This window comes from Lupinus angustifolius, chromosome LG05 (assembly GCF_001865875.1).
Source record: "Lupinus angustifolius cultivar Tanjil chromosome LG05, LupAngTanjil_v1.0, whole genome shotgun sequence".
Taxonomy (NCBI): domain Eukaryota; kingdom Viridiplantae; phylum Streptophyta; class Magnoliopsida; order Fabales; family Fabaceae; genus Lupinus; species Lupinus angustifolius.
This window is the reverse complement of record NC_032013.1, coordinates 7,196,051-7,213,669: the sequence shown is the minus strand read 5'-3', so window position 1 is coordinate 7,213,669 and position 17,619 is coordinate 7,196,051. Positions and strand designations below refer to the sequence as shown.

Sequence of the window (17,619 nt, the reverse complement as noted above, 5' to 3'; positions counted from 1 at the left end):
TAGCATATACCATAAGTCTATTATAAATTAGCTAGTCCCTTTTTACAAATATCTCTGCCTTCTACTTATATTTATTGACTTGTTTGATAATTTTGGTTTTGGTACTGGTGGAGCATTGGAAATGGCATTCCTCTTGGTGTTGTTGTAACTAATCCAGAGATTGCAGAAGTGTTGTAGAATCAAATTCAATAGATTTTGTGGAATCAAATTCTTAAATTTGACTTTTATAATCCTTGTTCTTTCCTAGAACACAAAGGTAGGGGACGGTAGCTGATCGGTGGCAGAGGGTGAAGAGGAGGAAGAACGTGAATGTAGCAGGATGATGTGGAAGAGCTGGACCCGCCGGTGGAGGTACGTGAAAAGGTTCTCCGACGATCAAGTCAATATATGAACTTGGGTGAAGTATATGGGAATATGAGAATATGAAGAGAGAGAGCAATGGAGTAAGTAATGCTAGAGAGTCGAGAGATTCGGATACTTCCTGTTGGTAGAGACTTCTATTTATAAGGGAGAGAGTTGACTTTGAGCTTTTGGCAGGTAGTGTGCTACGTAGCCGACAAAGAGTATTGTTGGGGGCTGCTTTTTCTGTGTCAGGCGGTCTGCCAGGGTCGTTCTCTGTGCTACCTTGTCTTTTAGCTTGTGGTCGGTTCGATAGCCGTTTTGCAGTCTGCCTGCCGTGTTGACAGGTGGGTTGGTGAGGTACAGATGGCATGCTAGGAAATGTCTTCAAGGTCAACTCTTGTGGGTCAAACCACACGAGATCTACCTCGGCGACCAAGCATATGGGCCTTTTGGATCGCCGGGTAGGAACAGTTGCCCCCAGTCTGCCAGGATGTTGGGTGAGCATGTTGGGAGACTCTAGACGAGCCTTACATGACTTGGATTACTTCATGGTGGAACATTTGCCCCCAATCTGCCAGGATGCTGGGCGAGCATGTTGGGAGACTCTAGACGAGCCTCACACGACCTCTTCCCGGGCGATCCAACTGTGTGGGATTTGGTGAACTGAGATTGAAAGGCGTTGTGTTGAGTTCGCCAGGATGCTGGGCGAGTATTGTTAGAGACTGTTCTTTGATCTGGCGATTGTCTAACTAGGCGAGTTGATCTAACTTCAGTAACTAGATGTTCTTCTCGTTTGGGGTTTTGTGTGCCATGTCTCTTTGGCTCTTCGCAATACGTGGCAGGTATTAATGACCTTGGGTAATGTATCCGTTGGGGTGGGACGTTTCATCATTACCTGTCGTGGCCCTTGATATCCGCCGAACTTTGGCGTGAAGTGACTGTTGGTTATTCGAGTGTCAGCACGTGACATGTCTTTTGATTTCCGCCGAATTTTCCTTGTTTTTCGGGTTTCCGTTGGATTGCACTCGAGTGTTTTTCTACGGTCCTGATGAGGACGGGGTTGGGCCTTGCCACGGGGTCCATGGCTCAGGTTTTCTATAAATAGAGGACGCCTCGTGGCATTTCCTCTTTCACCTGTTTTCATCCTTCTTGAATATTCTCCGCGACCTTCACTCCCAACGTGTTCTTCTTCGTGATTCTCCTCCGAGTTCTTTTCAACTTCTCCCAACTTCTTCCTCTAATCCAGGTAACACTCGTTCCTCATGGTTTACATATGTGATTATGAGTCTGATTCTGATGTGGAGATCCTTCCTGGACCTCCACCGTGTTTCATTGGTGGAGGTTCCGGAGCCGTTGCACATCGTTCCCCCTCCTCCTAAAAATGGAGGTGTGGGGTTCCAATGGAGAGGTGCCGACGATTTTCTGGCCACGTTGCGTGCCAAGTATGGGTCTATTTTGAGCAACAGCTCCGAGTCTAATGACTCTTGTGATGGCAGGTTCATGACGACAAGGACATATAAGGCCAAGGCCCCTCAACTATCTGTTCCTAAAGAGATGGTCGGGGAGCACTCCCGCTATTTGTGGGTTGACAGGGCGGTGCTTGGTACTCCTAGCACGTTCCCCTACGGGACTCCTCTTAACATTCATGTGGCCAAAAAGTCTTTTCATGGCTTCGAGATCAGCGCCCCTAGGTCGGGGGAAAGGGTTTGTTACAACTTTGCAGAGGAGAAGAGTGATAAGTACACCTTCTTCTTCTATGAGCCGTACTGCCGGCGCTTACGGCTTCGCCTCCCCCTGGAGGAATGGGACGTGCAAGTCCTGGAGCATTTGCGGATCGCTCCTAGTCAACTGACCCCCAACTCCTGGGGGTTCATCCGAGCTTTTGAGATCATGTGCAAGGCAGTGGACATCCCTTGCACACTAAAGTTATTCTTCTGGATGTTCCGCGTCGGTCATCGCACCAACACTGACGAAGACAAAGAGGGTCACCATGGGTGGACGTGTCTCCAGTCTCGGCCCAAGCGGGGGCTATTTACGCCATTTTCATCGAACGAGAAGAAGTGGAAGGGTGGATATTTTAGAGTGAATGTCAGGAAGGCATTCAACTCCTGGTGCTTTACCTCTGGGGCGCTGCAATTTCCTTTCTCGTGGAATGGGGACATCCACCAACGACCTGCTAAGGGCTTTTAGTGGAGAATGAGGATTTATCCGCTGAAGAGGTGGAAGCCGTCGAGGCTATGGCCTATTGGATAGATGAGGGAGGACTTCTCCCTTGCTCTGTGATCCGCGATGGGGGTGGAGCTTTAGTAGATTTTGTTGGTGGGTGGGCTGGATGTTGATTGTCTTCATTGTTTGATTTATATGTCTTCCTATCCTTTTACTGATGATTTTTTTCTTTGTGCAGTCGAACTAAAATCCAAGATGAATGAGAAATTGATGAAGAGCATGCGGTTGAAGAGGGCCGCCGACTTGGTTAAGAAAGACGTTGCTGCTTCCAAACGTCAGATGACGAGATCTCCCGTTCCTCAACATGTCGAGGGGTCTCCTAGCCGGACGCATGGGTCGCCTGCTCAACCAGCTTCAGTGAGGGGGGGGGGTCGTCCTGCTAAGAAGTCGCCTCCTCCTGAGCAGCCTGAAGACCTTGTGGACCAGGAGTTGGTTCAAAGGGCCTCTAACCCGCCTCTTGCTGCATCTATCGAAACGGTTCCTCTCGCTGCTCCTACTGAAGCACCGTTGTCTGCACCAACGAGGGGAGGGGAGGCCGTCGCTACGGCGGCGACCCCTGCCCCTGATCAAGAAGCTGGAGTGGGAATCGATCGCCCCGCCAATCCGAGCAAGAAGAAAAGTTCTCGGGGCAGCCAAGATCGCCTCTCCTCCATCTGTGTCCCCAAAGTGATTGACCAGGCGCTTATGAACGCCCAGACCAAGGAGGCTTTTGACAAGTTATCCTTGCCCATCCTGCTGCAGCACATGAAGGGGAGTCACGGATCGCAAATAGTTCAGTGGCAAAAATCCGGGCTCTACATGAGCGGAGAAGCAGAAGATGGCTGATCTTCATTCCGCAGAAAAGGAGGAGCTGGTCAAGCTGGGTGAGGTCGTCGGGGCTCAGGTAGCCGACTTGTCAGCATGTGTGGGTTTTCTTGAGAGTGACAAGATTAAGCTTACCACCTAGGTGATGGAGTCTAAGGGGGTGGTCCGTGCTAAAGATCAAGCGCTCCAGCGGCGAGATCTTGAGATTCGTCGTATGAAAGAGGAGGTTGCAGTTTTGAAGGCCCGTGTTGAAGCTGTCGAGCAAGAAAAAACTGCACTCCAAGCGCAGGCGCGCGCGTTGGGGGAGGAAAAGGCGTCTCCAGAAATCCGGGTCCGGGAACTGGAGGCGGGGAAGGCAACTATTGAAGCGGAAAAGGGTCAGCTGAGCGCCAAAAATGTGCAACTGGAGAAACTTGTGGGCGAAGCCGTTGTAAAAGCGTGGGAGATTGCCCAGGCGCAGCTGGCGCTGGCTTTTCCAAGCACTGATTGTACTTGGATGCAGCTGGGTGCCTATGTGGAAGAAGGTCGCCTACTGGCAGGTGATGAGAACGACGATCCAACTCCGTTGCCTTTTCCTGGTCAAAATGGGGGGAATGTGTAATTTTCTTTGAGTAGCTTGTAATAGTTTTTCTTGAATGAAGTCTTTGCAACTCGCCTTTTTGTTTTAATTTCGCTTTCCAAAATAACTTGTATAATTGCCAAATGAATTGTCTTAAGCAACTTTGAATGTTTGATGGAAGTAATTCTAGATTTGATCGCCTTTTAGGGTACCCGGTGAAGTGGGAGGTGATCCTCGCTTCGGGCGGGTGAGTGTATCAAGCAAGGGGGGCGAAAACCAACCCCTTGGGTGAATGCGAAAATCACGAGTAGGACGTAATCCTTGCTTCGGGTGAGTGAATGCACCAGGCAAAGGGGGCGAAAACCGGCCCCTTGGGTGAATATGAAAACCACGAGTAGGAAGTAATCCTTGCTTCGGGCGAGTGAGTGCACCAGGCAAGGGGGGTGAAAACCGGCCCCATGGGTGAATATGAAAACCACGAGTAGGAAGTAATCTTTGCCTCGGGCGAGTGAGTGCACCAGGCAAGGGGGGTGAAAACCGGCCCCTTGGGTGAATATGAAAACCACGAGTAGGAAGTAATCTTTGCCTCGGGCGAGTGAGTGCACCAGGCAAGGGGGGTGAAAACCGGCCCCTTGGGTGAATATGAAAACCACGAGTAGGAAGTAATCTTTGCCTCGGGCGAGTGAGTGCACCAGGCAAGAGGGCGAAAACCGGGCCCTTGTGTGAATATGAAAACCACGAGTAGGAAGTACAACACAAATTATAATACCTCGTTATCATATATATTTGAAAAAGATTACAAAAGGACGACCAACCACGTATGGGGTTGTCGGTTAGGCATAAAATAACGGAGGTTGGCGGCGTTCCAAGTCCTTGGGATGTCTTTCTCTGCCAAATCCTGAAGTTTGTGAGCCCATTTTCCGATCTTGCTGGTTATACGGTAAGGTCCCTCCCAGTTAAGTCCCAGCTTGCCCTTTACCCGTCCTATATATGCTCTCCTTAATACCAGAGTTCCTTCATCAAACTGGCGGGGAACGACCGAAGAGTTAAACTTCGCCGCGGTTTTCTTTTTGATGATTTCTTCCCTCAAACGAGCCCTTTCCCGGATCTCTTCCACTTCGTCAAGGTTGTTTCTTAGGAGAGATTGATTGCCACCCTCGTTGAACTGAAGTGTTCGCCAGGTAGGTTCTCCTATCTCGACCGGGATCATGGCCTCAGCGTCGTATGTTAAGTTAAATGGTGAGTCACCGGTCGTAGAATGGGGAGTGGTCCAGTACGCCCATAGTACGTGATGGAGTTGGTCTGGCCAATTTCCTTTCGACTTGTCCAGCCTCTTCTTTATACCTTTTAAGATGACCTTGTTTGCTGCCTCGGCCTGCCCATTAGTTTGTGGATGCTCCACTGAAGTGAAGTGCTGCTTAATGCGGAGGCCTGACAACAATTCTTGGAACCTTCGATAGGCAAACTGAGTGCCGTTATCAGTTACTATGGCGGATGGGATACCGAACTGAGTGATTATGTTCCGCCAAGTGAATTTTTGGATATTCGCTGAGGTGATGGTGGCCAATGCTTCTGCCTCTATCCACTTGGTGAAATAATCTATGGCGGCTATCAAAAATTTCAATTGCCCCGTTACTTGAGGCAAAGGTCCCAGAATGTCCATACCACATCTGCAGAAAGGCCAAGGCACTTGTGTTGTGGTTAATTCCTGAGGCGGGGCTTTGTGGAAGTCAGCGAAAAGTTGGCAACGAGTGTATTTTCGAGTAAGGTCGACGACGTCCTTTTCCACTGTGGGCCAGTAGTATCTTGCACGTAACACCTAATGAATCCATCCAGGCGTATCTAGATCGGTTTAATATCGAGGCCATGAAGGTACGTATTTTGAGCCCTGAGGTTGTAGTGCACGTCCTCGTTATGGGACTTCAAGAAGGTCTCTTCCGCATAGAGTTAGCCAAGTACACCGATATTACAATGGAAGACCTCCGCTCCAAGGCCCAACAATTTAGAAGAAACCCACCATATCCACACCCACACCGAGCCAAAATTCATCACCCCTCACGGGAAGCCAAACAGCCAAGACTCCACGACCACCCCCACGACCTACCCTCACAATCTAAAAAGGCCAAATACTCTACATATACCCCTCTGAACGCCAGCCGCTCAAGAATTCTACAGGAGGTCCTCTCCACCCACCTCGTCCAACTTCCCCGCCCACGCCCTACCAAGCCAGGCCCTCAAGACCGACCCAAATACTGTGATTATCACAGTATGTTTGGCCACCTGACCAATGATTGCACACAACTCCGTGACACCATCGAGGATCTCATCCAGGCCGGTCATTTATAGTGGTTCATCGCGGGTTTGGAACAACGTCGGCGATCGCCACAGCATTGTCGACCCGAGTCTTCGAAAAGGCGGTCCCCTCCTCAATTTCAGCAACGACGCCCTACCCCACGGCCTCTAGCGGATAGGCACCGTGTAGACAACCGAAGGCCGAGGAGCCCAGTTGACATTAACACTATTTCAGAAGGCTTTGCCGCCGAAGGCACCTCCAGGGCCGCTCAGAAGAAGTATGTGCGGGAGGTAATGCATGTCGCCTCCAGGAGCTCCCAGTAGGGACAGAGCTACAGATCAGCGCCCCCGATTACATTAGACGACCGTGATTATGAAGGTGTCGTCTGAGGGCACGATGACCCCCTCGTTATCACCGCCAAGCTCAATAACAAGAAGGTTAGCCGCCTATTCATTGATTAGGGTAGCTCAGCTGACATTATCTTCCAAGATTTGTTTATTAGAAGATGGAACTCCATGACCGCGATCTCCTGCCATATGATGGGAAATTGGTTGGATTTTTCGATCAAGGAATCACCCCCAGGGGGTACGTGGAGATTTGGCTAACGATCGGCGACCACCCTTTGAGTAGGACGGTCCAGACAAAGTTCTTGGTAGTCCAGTGCGATTCAGCGGACAACGCCATTATTGGTCGACCAACTTTGAACAGGCTTGAAGCAATCATCTCTACGCCCCATCTATGCATGAAGTTCCTCTCAATCAGCCTCCAAGTCTGCACAGTGAAAGGGGATCAGCACTCAGCTCGCAGTTGCTACTAGATGAGCCTCCGCCCCCACTTCAGCAAACAGCACGCACCCTCATCCAAAAGACCTCGGGGCATGCATATGGTAGAACTGGATGTCCGGGCGGACGAAGGGGACTTTCGACCACAGCCAGAGGGGAAAAAACAACTTTGCAGTTGGGCCAATCCTCAGGACAGGTGGTCTATCTTGGCAGCACCCTTCTGCCAAGTCAAAGGTTGAAGCTGGAGGCATCTTTGAAGGCGAACCAGGACCTCTTCGCCTGGTTAGCAACAGACATGCCTGGTATAGATCCTTCCTTTGTTTGCCACCGGCTAACGACAAAACAAGGTGCTAAGCCGGTGGCATAGAGAAGGCGAAAAATGGGGACTGACAGGACCAAGGAGGTAGCCTTGAAGGTTGCCGAGTTGCTAGAGGCGGGTTTCATCCGCGAGATCATCTACACCACTTGGTTGGCGAATGTTGTGTTGGTAAAGAAGCCTTCTGGGAAGTGGCGGATGTGCGTGGATTATACGGATCTCAATAAGGAATGCCCTAAAGACCCTTATCCTCTTCCCAATATTGACCATTTGGTGGATAACTCTTCAGGCTACCAGTACCTACCTTCATGGACGCATATTCCGGGTACAATCAGATTCCGATGTACCCTCCTGACTAGGAGAAAACAACGTTCATCACTGATCAAGCCGCCTACTGCTACACCGTCATGCCTTTTGGGTTGAAGAATGCTGGGGCGACTTACTAGAGAATGATGAGCAAGGTGTTTGCCGGGCAGATTGGAGAGCGCATGGAAGTTTACATGGATGACATGATCGCCAAAAGCCTCCCCGACAAAGATCATATATCCATTCTGAAAAATATTTTTCAACAACTCCGCAAGTACAACATGACGCTTAATCCAGAAAAATGTACCTTTGGAGCGGAAGCTGGCAAGTTCCTCGGTTTTCTTCTGACTAGTCGAGGGATTGAGGCGAACCCATCCAAGTGTCAGGCAATCATCGACATGAGGAGCCCCCGTACAGTCAAAGAAGTTCAACAGTTGAATGGGCGACTAGCTGTATTGTCCAGGTTTCTCCCGTCCGCCGCCAAACACTCACTTCCCTTATTCCAGTTGTTGAAGAAGAGCAAGAGGTTCAAATGGTCTGACAATTGCGAAGCGGCGTTCAACATTTTCAAACAATATTTGGCTGCCCCCTATTCTCTCCAAGCCATTGCCTAATGAGGTTCTGTATGTGTATCTGGCCGTGTCCGATGAAGCGGTCGCAGCCGTGTTGATCCAAGAAACGGTAGAAGGACAAAATCCCGTCTATTTTACAAGCAAAGCCCTACAAGGCCCAGAATTGAGGTATCAGAAGCTGGAAAAGGTGGCTTATGCATTGTTGATAGCCACGCGGAGGTTGCGCCAATACTTCCAATCTCATGCAACTGTTGTCTGAACCAACCAGCCAATCAGGCAAATCTTACATAAACCAGAGTTGGTTGGGCGGATGATCACGTGGTCAATAGAACTCTCACAATTTGACATCCGTTTCGAACCTCGCACGGCCATCAAGAGCCAGGTCCTGTTAGATTTCGTGGCCGAGATGACCGCCCCAGAGGGCGGTCGGGAGCAAGTATGGACTATCTTTGTCGACGGGTCTTCTAATCCAAGGGGCAGCGGAGCTGGAATCCTGCTGGAGGATGGACAAGGGGTAACCATCGAGTATTCCCTCACCTTCACGTTTCCAACCTCCAATAACCAAGCAGAATATGAGGCTTGCATCGCCGGGTAGGAACAGTTGCCCCCAGTCTGCCAGGATGTTGGGCGAGCATGTTGGGAGACTCTAGACGAGCCTCACATGACTTGGATTACTTCATGGTGGAACAATCCTTAAACTTTATGAATTCAAATCTAAGTAATAAATGTATTGTATCTGAATAGTTAAAAAAATTCCATAATTAAAGGTGATGACACAATGTTATAACCCTAAGAAAGGGGATTAATGTTCTGAAGTTAGAACATGAGGGTAAAATTGTATGATAGGATTGATTAAGAAAATGATTAAAATGATAGATTTTAAGATAATATATCTCAATATTCTTAAAATAATTGCAAATCAAAATTATTATATTGTTAGTTAATTAATTTAAGAAATAATATTTTTAAAATACTATAACATCATAATCTTACCACAAACCCTACTTGCTTTCAAACCCACATTGTTGTGGAAGTCTCAAATTCATGAAGTGTAATCATAAACCCCACTTAAGTTAAAGTGATGAACGATTCATTTTATCCGCGAAAATAGTGATATGTGAGAAATAGATCTAAGGACATGAGTTCATAAAATTCATTCGTTCACAAATAAAAAAATGTTAAATACATTTGATAATGTTCCATAAAGAATGTTAAATCTATTAGATCTATGGAAGTTTTGTATACTATTATATTGAATTCACAAAAAAAATTGAAAAATACTATATTATACTCATTTATGGGCTAACAATGGGTTCTGACATAAAGGATGATTCTAATGTAAAATTTTAAATCGTTTTAAATCGACTGTGTATGACAATTTTAATATCGGGTCTAATGCTATTTTCACAATTTGACCAAGTATCATTCAATATTGGGATCTAATGCCATTTTTAGAGTGAAGGTTGGGTACCATTTAGGTTTGGTTCAAGGTGGTGATTTTGAATTATAACCTAGTTCTCGATTTTGAAGTATAACCTAGTTCTCAATTTCAAGGTTAGACCTGAGTCCTAATCTCAAGGTCAGTCTCAAGTATCGATTTACTGGTCAAGCGAGGGTCTTGAATATTAGATTATACTAGGGTCCCGATCTCAGGTTGAACCTAAATCACATTCTGAGGTTGACCTAGATCTTGATTCTTGAGTCCTAATTTCGAGGTTCCACATGAATGTCAATTTCCGATTAGGCTCAAATATTGATGTTAAGGTCAAATAAAGGTGCTCATAAAGTACCTATTATGGGATGAAGCCTATACTACATATTAGGTCTGAGCTAACATCCCGATTTCAAGGTGTAACGCAGGTATTAATTTTTGAATGAGGTATGTCATTTTCAGGGTTGGTCCATGGTCTCAATTTTATGAATAGTGTTGAGACCAAGTCTCGAGTCTGGGGACTAAACCATGTCAATTTCAGAGTCGAGCATAGGTGTTGATTTTGGAGTTGGGCTGGGCCTGACCTGGTACTAAAATTAAATATTTTGTTACATCAACTTTATTTTCGCTATACATCAAAGGTTGTTTCAGTACATGATATCTTTTGCTTACTACATCTCTTTACGCCATGAGACAGCTCCTTGTATGAATAAGAATTGGCTATAATAAAGACGAAATTCATTTGTGATGCACGAAAAGATGTAATGCAGCATGTAACACATTACTTTTTAGTTAAATAATGCGCAAGCTAAATGTCTAATAGAGAACGATGATATCACAAATAAAAAAAATATTATTGCTTATAAACATGGGGCAATGTCAAAAAAATCCAATTAAAACGTTAAAGATTTCATACCGAAAATGGTAAGCACATAAATAAGGTAGCAAATGCCGTGTTCATGATTCAAAACAACAGCATAAGATAACCTAATTGTAAAGATCATCATCATCAGCTCCACCAGCACTTGCAAAAGGATCAGATGCAGCGGCGGCAGCGGCACCACCACCTGCACCAGAGCTGGTATCTGCAAACCTGAACTCGCTTCCAAACCCTCTTGACTGCTGTAATGTTTGGGCAAACGCCTGGTACTTGCGAATGTCAGCATCACTTACACTCCTTCGCGCATATTTCATCGATTCTTCGAAGTGAGCTGCCTTAATCTCTGCTACATCTTCGTCTTCAATATCCTCTTCCATTGCCTCTGGGTTATCTTTTCTTCTCCTTTCATTCTCAATGTCCTGAAAAGTGATGTTGCACAAAATATTTAGCTTAAACTGAACACACTTTCATAATTGGCATACAGAGAAAGAAGTACCCAAAATTGTACCTTCTCAATGTTCTCCCTTATGGCATATTTGCATGCACGCTGGCAAATCTCAGTAATATCAGCGCCACTGAAGCCTTGAGTATACCTGGCAAGAGCTCTAAGGTCAACATCTTTTGAGATGGGGGATTTTCTCAAGCAAGATTTAAATATCTGATGACGGGATTCCTCATCTGGAAGTGGTATATAAATCAACTGATCTAGACGGCCTGGTCTCAAAAGTGCAGGGTCTATAATGTCCGGCCGATTAGTGGCCCCAATGATGAACACTGTCTTCTTTGCTGACATCCCATCCATTTCTGTAAGCAGTTGGTTCAAAACCCTGTCAGCAGCACCACCAGCATCTCCTACACTACTGCCTCTCTGCAAGATAAAACACATAAGATTTTAACACAGGCTCACAAGAAAAGACAATTGTTAGCTACAAGCATTAAGTTATTTGAACATATATAGAATGCAAGCATGAATGCTTATAAACCTAAAAAATGCCTACTGTGTTGCTCAGCTTAGTATGGTTCAAAGTACAAACCTGAGTAGCAATAGAATCAAGTTCATCAAAGAACAGGACACACGGAGCAGAACCACGGGCCTTGTCAAAAATTTCCCTCACATTAGCCTCACTTTCTCCAAACCACATTGTGAGTAGCTCAGGACCTTTTATGCTGATGAAGTTTGCCTGACACTCATTGGCAATTGCTTTTGCCAGAAGGGTTTTACCACAACCAGGAGGACCATAGAAAAGAACCCCCTTAGAAGGAGACATTCCAAACTTCTCAAACTTTTCCGGGTGCTCCACTGGATATTGAACAGTCTGCAAAATAAACCATCATCAAAACCCATAGTTGTGATATGAAAGACTGATGAGATTCAATTCAAGACTTTTATCAACAAAAAAGAGATTCATCTCAAGAGCTCATGTTACCTCTTGGAGTTCTCTCTTAACATTTTCAAGACCACCAATATCTTCCCAGCTGACGTTAGGCACTTCGACAACCTGGTTCAATAGTGAAGTTGAAGTTATAGATACAGATACATTGAAGTTCAAGTGTGATCACAAAAGATGTGGGTCAAGGAAGATTAAACAGCATATAAAAAAGCTAAACTACTTACTGTTTCACGGAGAGCAGAAGGATTGCTTGATCCAAGAGCAGTATGGAAATGCTCATTTGTCACTGCCATTGAGTTCAGTATCTCAGCATCAATGGTCTCATCTTCCAAATCAATTACATCCATTTTCTCTCTAATGCATTGAAGTGCAGCTTCAGTACACAAAGCAGCTAGATCAGCACCAACATAGCCGTGGGTGTCCTTAGCAATCCTTTCTAAATCAACCTGCAAATAGAATGGACAGACTTGTCAGATTTCAGAACATTCAAATTGAAGCTCAATTTAGTAAGAAAAGGAATTCAATATTACATCTTCAGCAAGCTTCATATTCTTGGTATGGATACGAAGAACCTCAAGACGTCCAACTTCATCTGGAACACCAATATCTATCTCACGATCAAACCTTCCAAACCTCCTAAGAGCAGGGTCAATGCTATTCGGACGATTTGTGGCTCCCATAACAATTACATGAGCACGCGATTTAAGCCCATCCATGAGGGTCAAGAGCTGGGAAACAATCCTCCTTTCTACTTCACCATGAGTCTTCTCCCTCTTTGGAGCTATTGAATCTATCTCATCAATGAAGATGATAGAGGGTGCATTCTTCTCAGCTTCCTCAAATGCCTTCCTCAGATTGCTTTCACTCTCACCAGCCAGTTTTGACATGATTTCAGGGCCATTGATGCAAAAAAAGAAAGCACCAGTTTCATTTGCAACTGCCCGGGCAATTAAAGTCTTACCAGACCCAGGGGGTCCATAAAGCAGAATTCCTTTAGGTGGCTTAACACCAATAGACTTGAATAACTGTGGATGCCTCAGTGGCAGTTCCACAAGTTCTCGAATCTGAGCCATCTGCTTTCTTACTCCACCCACATCATCATAACCAATTTCATCCAATCGATTCTCATCTTCCCTTTTAACAGGTTCTCCTTCACAGAAGATCTCTGTGTCAGGAGCAACAACACAAAACTCACCAGGCTCACTTTCAATAACCTTGAATTCCACACTTCTCATCCCCCCTCTCACAAGGAAAAGGTCACCCTTCCTCACTGGCCGGTATGCCTCCAGGAAATAAGCTGCCAAAGTAAAACAGGACTCAGTTTTCACATCCAAAAGCAACAAGCATATATGCCAATGAGGGAAGTGGATCACAAAGAACATCACTAAAGTTTTCATATGTGCTGTAGACATGTAACTTCAATAACTTACAGATTAAACCTCCTGACAAACAAATTCTTAGCATGACGATATAAGATCAGACCAAAATTCCCATTCTTTGCCATTTAAACAAGGACTCGATATAAATGGATTTATCACTTGTCACTTGAATGATTTTATGACTAACTCAATATATTGAACCCCCATAGAGCAGGAAAACTATTATTTATCTGTAAGAAACATTGATTTCCAATGCTAAAAAAACATGTCCACTTAAAAATAATTGAGCCAACAATTCTTATAAACAAAAAAATGATATCATATGAACAGCCTGTTCTTTTTTTTTTTTTGCAATCATCTAATCAAAGTGGCCAACCACATATGACAAAGGTCAGATACTCAGGTATCTTGTAGAGATAAAATACGAAAATAAAAACATTATTATTCTCCAACAGAAACAGGATGAAATAGATGCTCACGTTTTAAGTATGCATCAAAGAGATTGCCAGTTACCCCTTCAATAGTGTCATCAACCGGTAGAATGTGGACTCGCTTTCCATATTTGACATCAGGACATTGATGAACAGAAACAACATCTCCCAGCCTAACCCTGAGGTTGTTTCTCACAACCTTATTCATTCTTATTTTTGGCTCATCACACGTGTCATCAGCAAGTGCAATACAAACTGTATCTTTCCTTTTCTTCCCCTAAATTCCAAAAGCATCAAACCAACGTAGATTACTAAATATGAATCATGCAAATAAAAAAAAACAGCAAAAAATGTACCAAAAAATTAAAAAATCTGTAACATATAACTGGGGTCACACATTGTATTTTCTATTACATCACCGCCACAAGCACCTACATCTTGTCCTAATTCTAAACCAAATAACAGTAACATTAACATTGGAAGTAATGGGAACCATGTTAAAATAACAAATTAGATATCTTTATGAAGGAATTCAGGCATTTTAAAACCCCATTAGGTGCACCAGGCTCCAAGCTAATGGGATATGAGATGACAGATGTATGCAACACCTGACAAAAGAATAGGTTGTCCAAGGATGTTTTGGATAACCAAAGGTATCCTTTCCTTATTGGTAAGAAACTAATCCCTTCAGGTATGTGGCTGCCCTCATAATCGAACTTTTGAGCTTTTTGTTTACCTGAGTATACAGTAACTTACATCACTCTACCAAGACATGAGGATTTTTAAACCATGATATCCAGCTCAGCAAGCAACCTACCAGCACACTCTCTAGAATCCTTACCCACCCTTACAAAACCCTAACAAAAATCTAATTCTTAAAAACTCACCTTAATCAAAATAGTATCGCCCCGAAAAAGCTGGAGCTTCTCCATAGTCTCAGGGTGGAGCGCTACGACGGAGTTATCATCATTGACAGCTTCATCGACAACGAGACGGTTCGCCGCCTTCTTCCGCTCCAAGATCGCTGTGCTAAAGTCCCTCTTCGTTCCCTTACTTTAAAAAAGCGAAAAACGGTTACAATCAGAATCAAAAACATAAAACTTGAACTCGAACTCAAAGAGAATATAGCAATAGAAGGAAATCTAAGAAATATGAAGGAACTTACGAATCAGAGGATTCAGGTTGGTTAGCCATGAGATAAAAGGGTAATAGTGTAGAGAAGAAGAGAATTGAAGATGTGAGAAAAAGAGATGTGAGAATGAGAAAGTGAGTGAGTTAGTGATATTTATACGAGTTGGTAAGCTCCCTTTCTTGTTAAGAAAGAAAGAAACAAAGCCTTTTCCTTTTTTGTTTACTTGACTTTAAATTATGGAATATCAAAACAACTTGGTATATTTTATTTTAGGGATTTGATATATTCGTAGAATATTTTAGAAGGTTCTACGATGTTTATCCTCTGACTGCATATCTATCCTGTTAAATTAGATAATCAGAGTCAGAGTTAGATAAATCCAATCTAATGTAATTTAAATTCGGCAACCGTCTCAACTCAAAGTTTATTTTGCTGATTTGGATTCTAGAGATTAGATTAATGTACTTTTATGACGAATTAGATTAGATTTAATGAAGTTTATTTTGATTTCATATCTCAAACTTTATTCTACGTATAGATATTAGTGTATTACAAACATTTCCTATTTGCTGATTAAATTATAAGGGGCTCTATATTCTATTTTTATATATTTTATTTTTTAGAATTAAAATATATTTTTTATGTTTACCGTGCTTTATAATATAATTTTTGTGTTTATTATAATGTTAATTTAATGTGAGAGATGTGATTAACTATTATGTTAGTGGTGATTATTTATGATTATATGGTTTTTTTGTAAAAAATGAAATTATGTTAAGGGCATAACAAGAAAGTAAAAATTACATCCGGATGAAAGTTGCGGTATTTTTGTCTTTATTTTATACTAGCATGTTGACAGACACTGTTGTGTCTGCCAACCGTTTTCCTATCATTTATAATGTGTAGTTTGTATGTCATAAATGTCAAATATAATATTTTGTATTAAATATTTGTAATCTACAATTGAATTTATTCGATTGGTATAATGTTCAATTTAAATTCATATTCTACATTAAAAAACTAATAGTTATAACGTAAGAAAGAAGAAATAGTTAATCAATTAATATGAAACATATATTGGGTGGATAAGAACGTTGGATTATATATAGTTTTTTGGTAAAAATTAGAAAATAGAGAGAACCACAAATTACACAATGGTAGGTTGTTATATTGAGTTTTCCCTTTATAAGTAGTATAAAACATAGTTATAAAAACCGGACCGGACCAGCCGGTTCAACCGGAAAACCAGTGAACCGTCCCCCTAACCGGTACGGTACAGGTGTTGAACTGGTCAAGTATCAAAACTGGTCAAAACTGGTCAAAAACCGATCAAAACCGGTCAAAACTGGTGAACCGGCCGGTATTTTACTAAACCGGTTGGTTTACACACATATATATATATTTTTTTTAAAAACTTAAAAACTCATTACAAGGTGACCCATCTTTCCAACTATTCTTCAACACTTCAAGGCACATGCTTCCAAAGCATACTTAGATTACACATTTTGGTTCCTAAAATTCGTGTGTAATCTCATTGACATTTGTGTAATCTTGGAGTACTGTCTGAAGATAGGATTTGGTACAAAAATATAATATTCATATAAGATAACTTTGACTCCTTGATGTTAAATGTTAAAACTCTAAATTTATTTGTTTTATAGAGTGAGTTGTGAAGTTATGTCATTTATTTATATTTTGTGGTTGTTAAGTGGTACTTTTGTTTAAGACTTAAAAAATTTTATTTATGTGAATTTTGAGTAGATTATAAATATAAATTATAAATTTGAGTATCTACCTATTTGAAATTTTTTTGTTATAGGTTTATATATATATAAATATAAGTAGGTATGTCCGGTTTAACCGACATGCGGTATAATTACTGAACCACTGGTTGAACCACTGTACCACTATACCAGTACCCTGACCGGTTTGATAACCGGTACGGTTTTAACAACACTGGTATAAAAGTATAGATGAAACATATATTGGGTGGATAAGAACGTTGGATTATATATAGTTTTTTTTGGTAAAAATTAAAAAATAGTGAGGGCAAAATAGTGAGAACCACAAATTACACCATGATAGGTGGTTATTTTGGGTTTTCCCTTTATAAGTACTAGCGTGTCGACAGTCACTTCGTGTCAGTCGACCCGCATTATTATTTTTTAGTATTAAATATTTAATTTTTATATATTTCCTTTTAGATAATTATATTTTTTTTATTGAGTATAGATAATATTATAATTTGTGTAATAAAAAAATATGATAATGAATTGTGATATTACTAAAACTTACATTGATGATTTGATATTTTTTGTGCATGTAACTTACTCTAACTTCAATTAATTTTTCTTTTATTATGTGAGAAAACATTACAATAATAGTTAATTAGAAGGGTAAAATAGGTAAAAAAAAATTATACTATATGTAAGTAGTAATAAGATATTTTGGCTTTATATATACTAGCATGTCGGCAGTCACTCCGTGTCTGCCGACCCGCATTTTTAATTTTTAGTATTGAATATTTAATTTGTATATATTTTATTTTAGAGAATTAATATAACTTTTTTCGTACATGATATTATAATTTTTGATAAAAATATAAAAATGAATTGTAATATTATTAAAAAATACATTGATAATTTGATATATTTAGTGGATGTAACTTCCTCTAATCTTCATTTATATTTTTTATTGTAAAGAAAAATATTGTAATAATTATTAATTATAAGGGCAAAATATGTAAGTGGAAATTATGCTATGTTGATAGTTAT

The 17,619-nt window shown here is 42.2% G+C and overlaps 1 protein-coding gene across 1 annotated transcript; it reads right to left on the bottom strand.

Annotated features, from left to right (window-relative positions):
• LOC109347599 (cell division control protein 48 homolog D-like) lies at nt 10,502–15,032 on the bottom strand. The gene is made up of 9 exons (XM_019587533.1): nt 14,879–15,032; nt 14,601–14,766; nt 13,762–13,990; nt 12,434–13,200; nt 12,128–12,349; nt 11,940–12,011; nt 11,547–11,828; nt 11,021–11,380; nt 10,502–10,931 (listed from the first exon to the last, which is right to left on the bottom strand). The coding sequence occupies exons 1-9, from the start codon at nt 14,905–14,907 to the stop codon at nt 10,620–10,622; spliced, it is 2,439 nt and encodes an 812-aa protein (XP_019443078.1). The 5' UTR covers nt 14,908–15,032; the 3' UTR covers nt 10,502–10,619.

What these genes read in the sequence shown, in the direction of transcription:
- LOC109347599 (XM_019587533.1), bottom strand. Translation starts at nt 14,907, where the DNA reads ATGGCTAACCAACCTGAATCCTCTGATTC. An exon ending in GCGATACTATTTTGATTAAG is followed by an intron (nt 13,991 to 14,600) that starts GTGAGTTTTTAA and finishes TTTGGAATTTAG; the next exon opens with GGGAAGAAAAGGAAAGATAC. An exon ending in TAAGGGAGAACATTGAGAAG is followed by an intron (nt 10,932 to 11,020) that starts GTACAATTTTGG and finishes ATCACTTTTCAG; the next exon opens with GACATTGAGAATGAAAGGAG.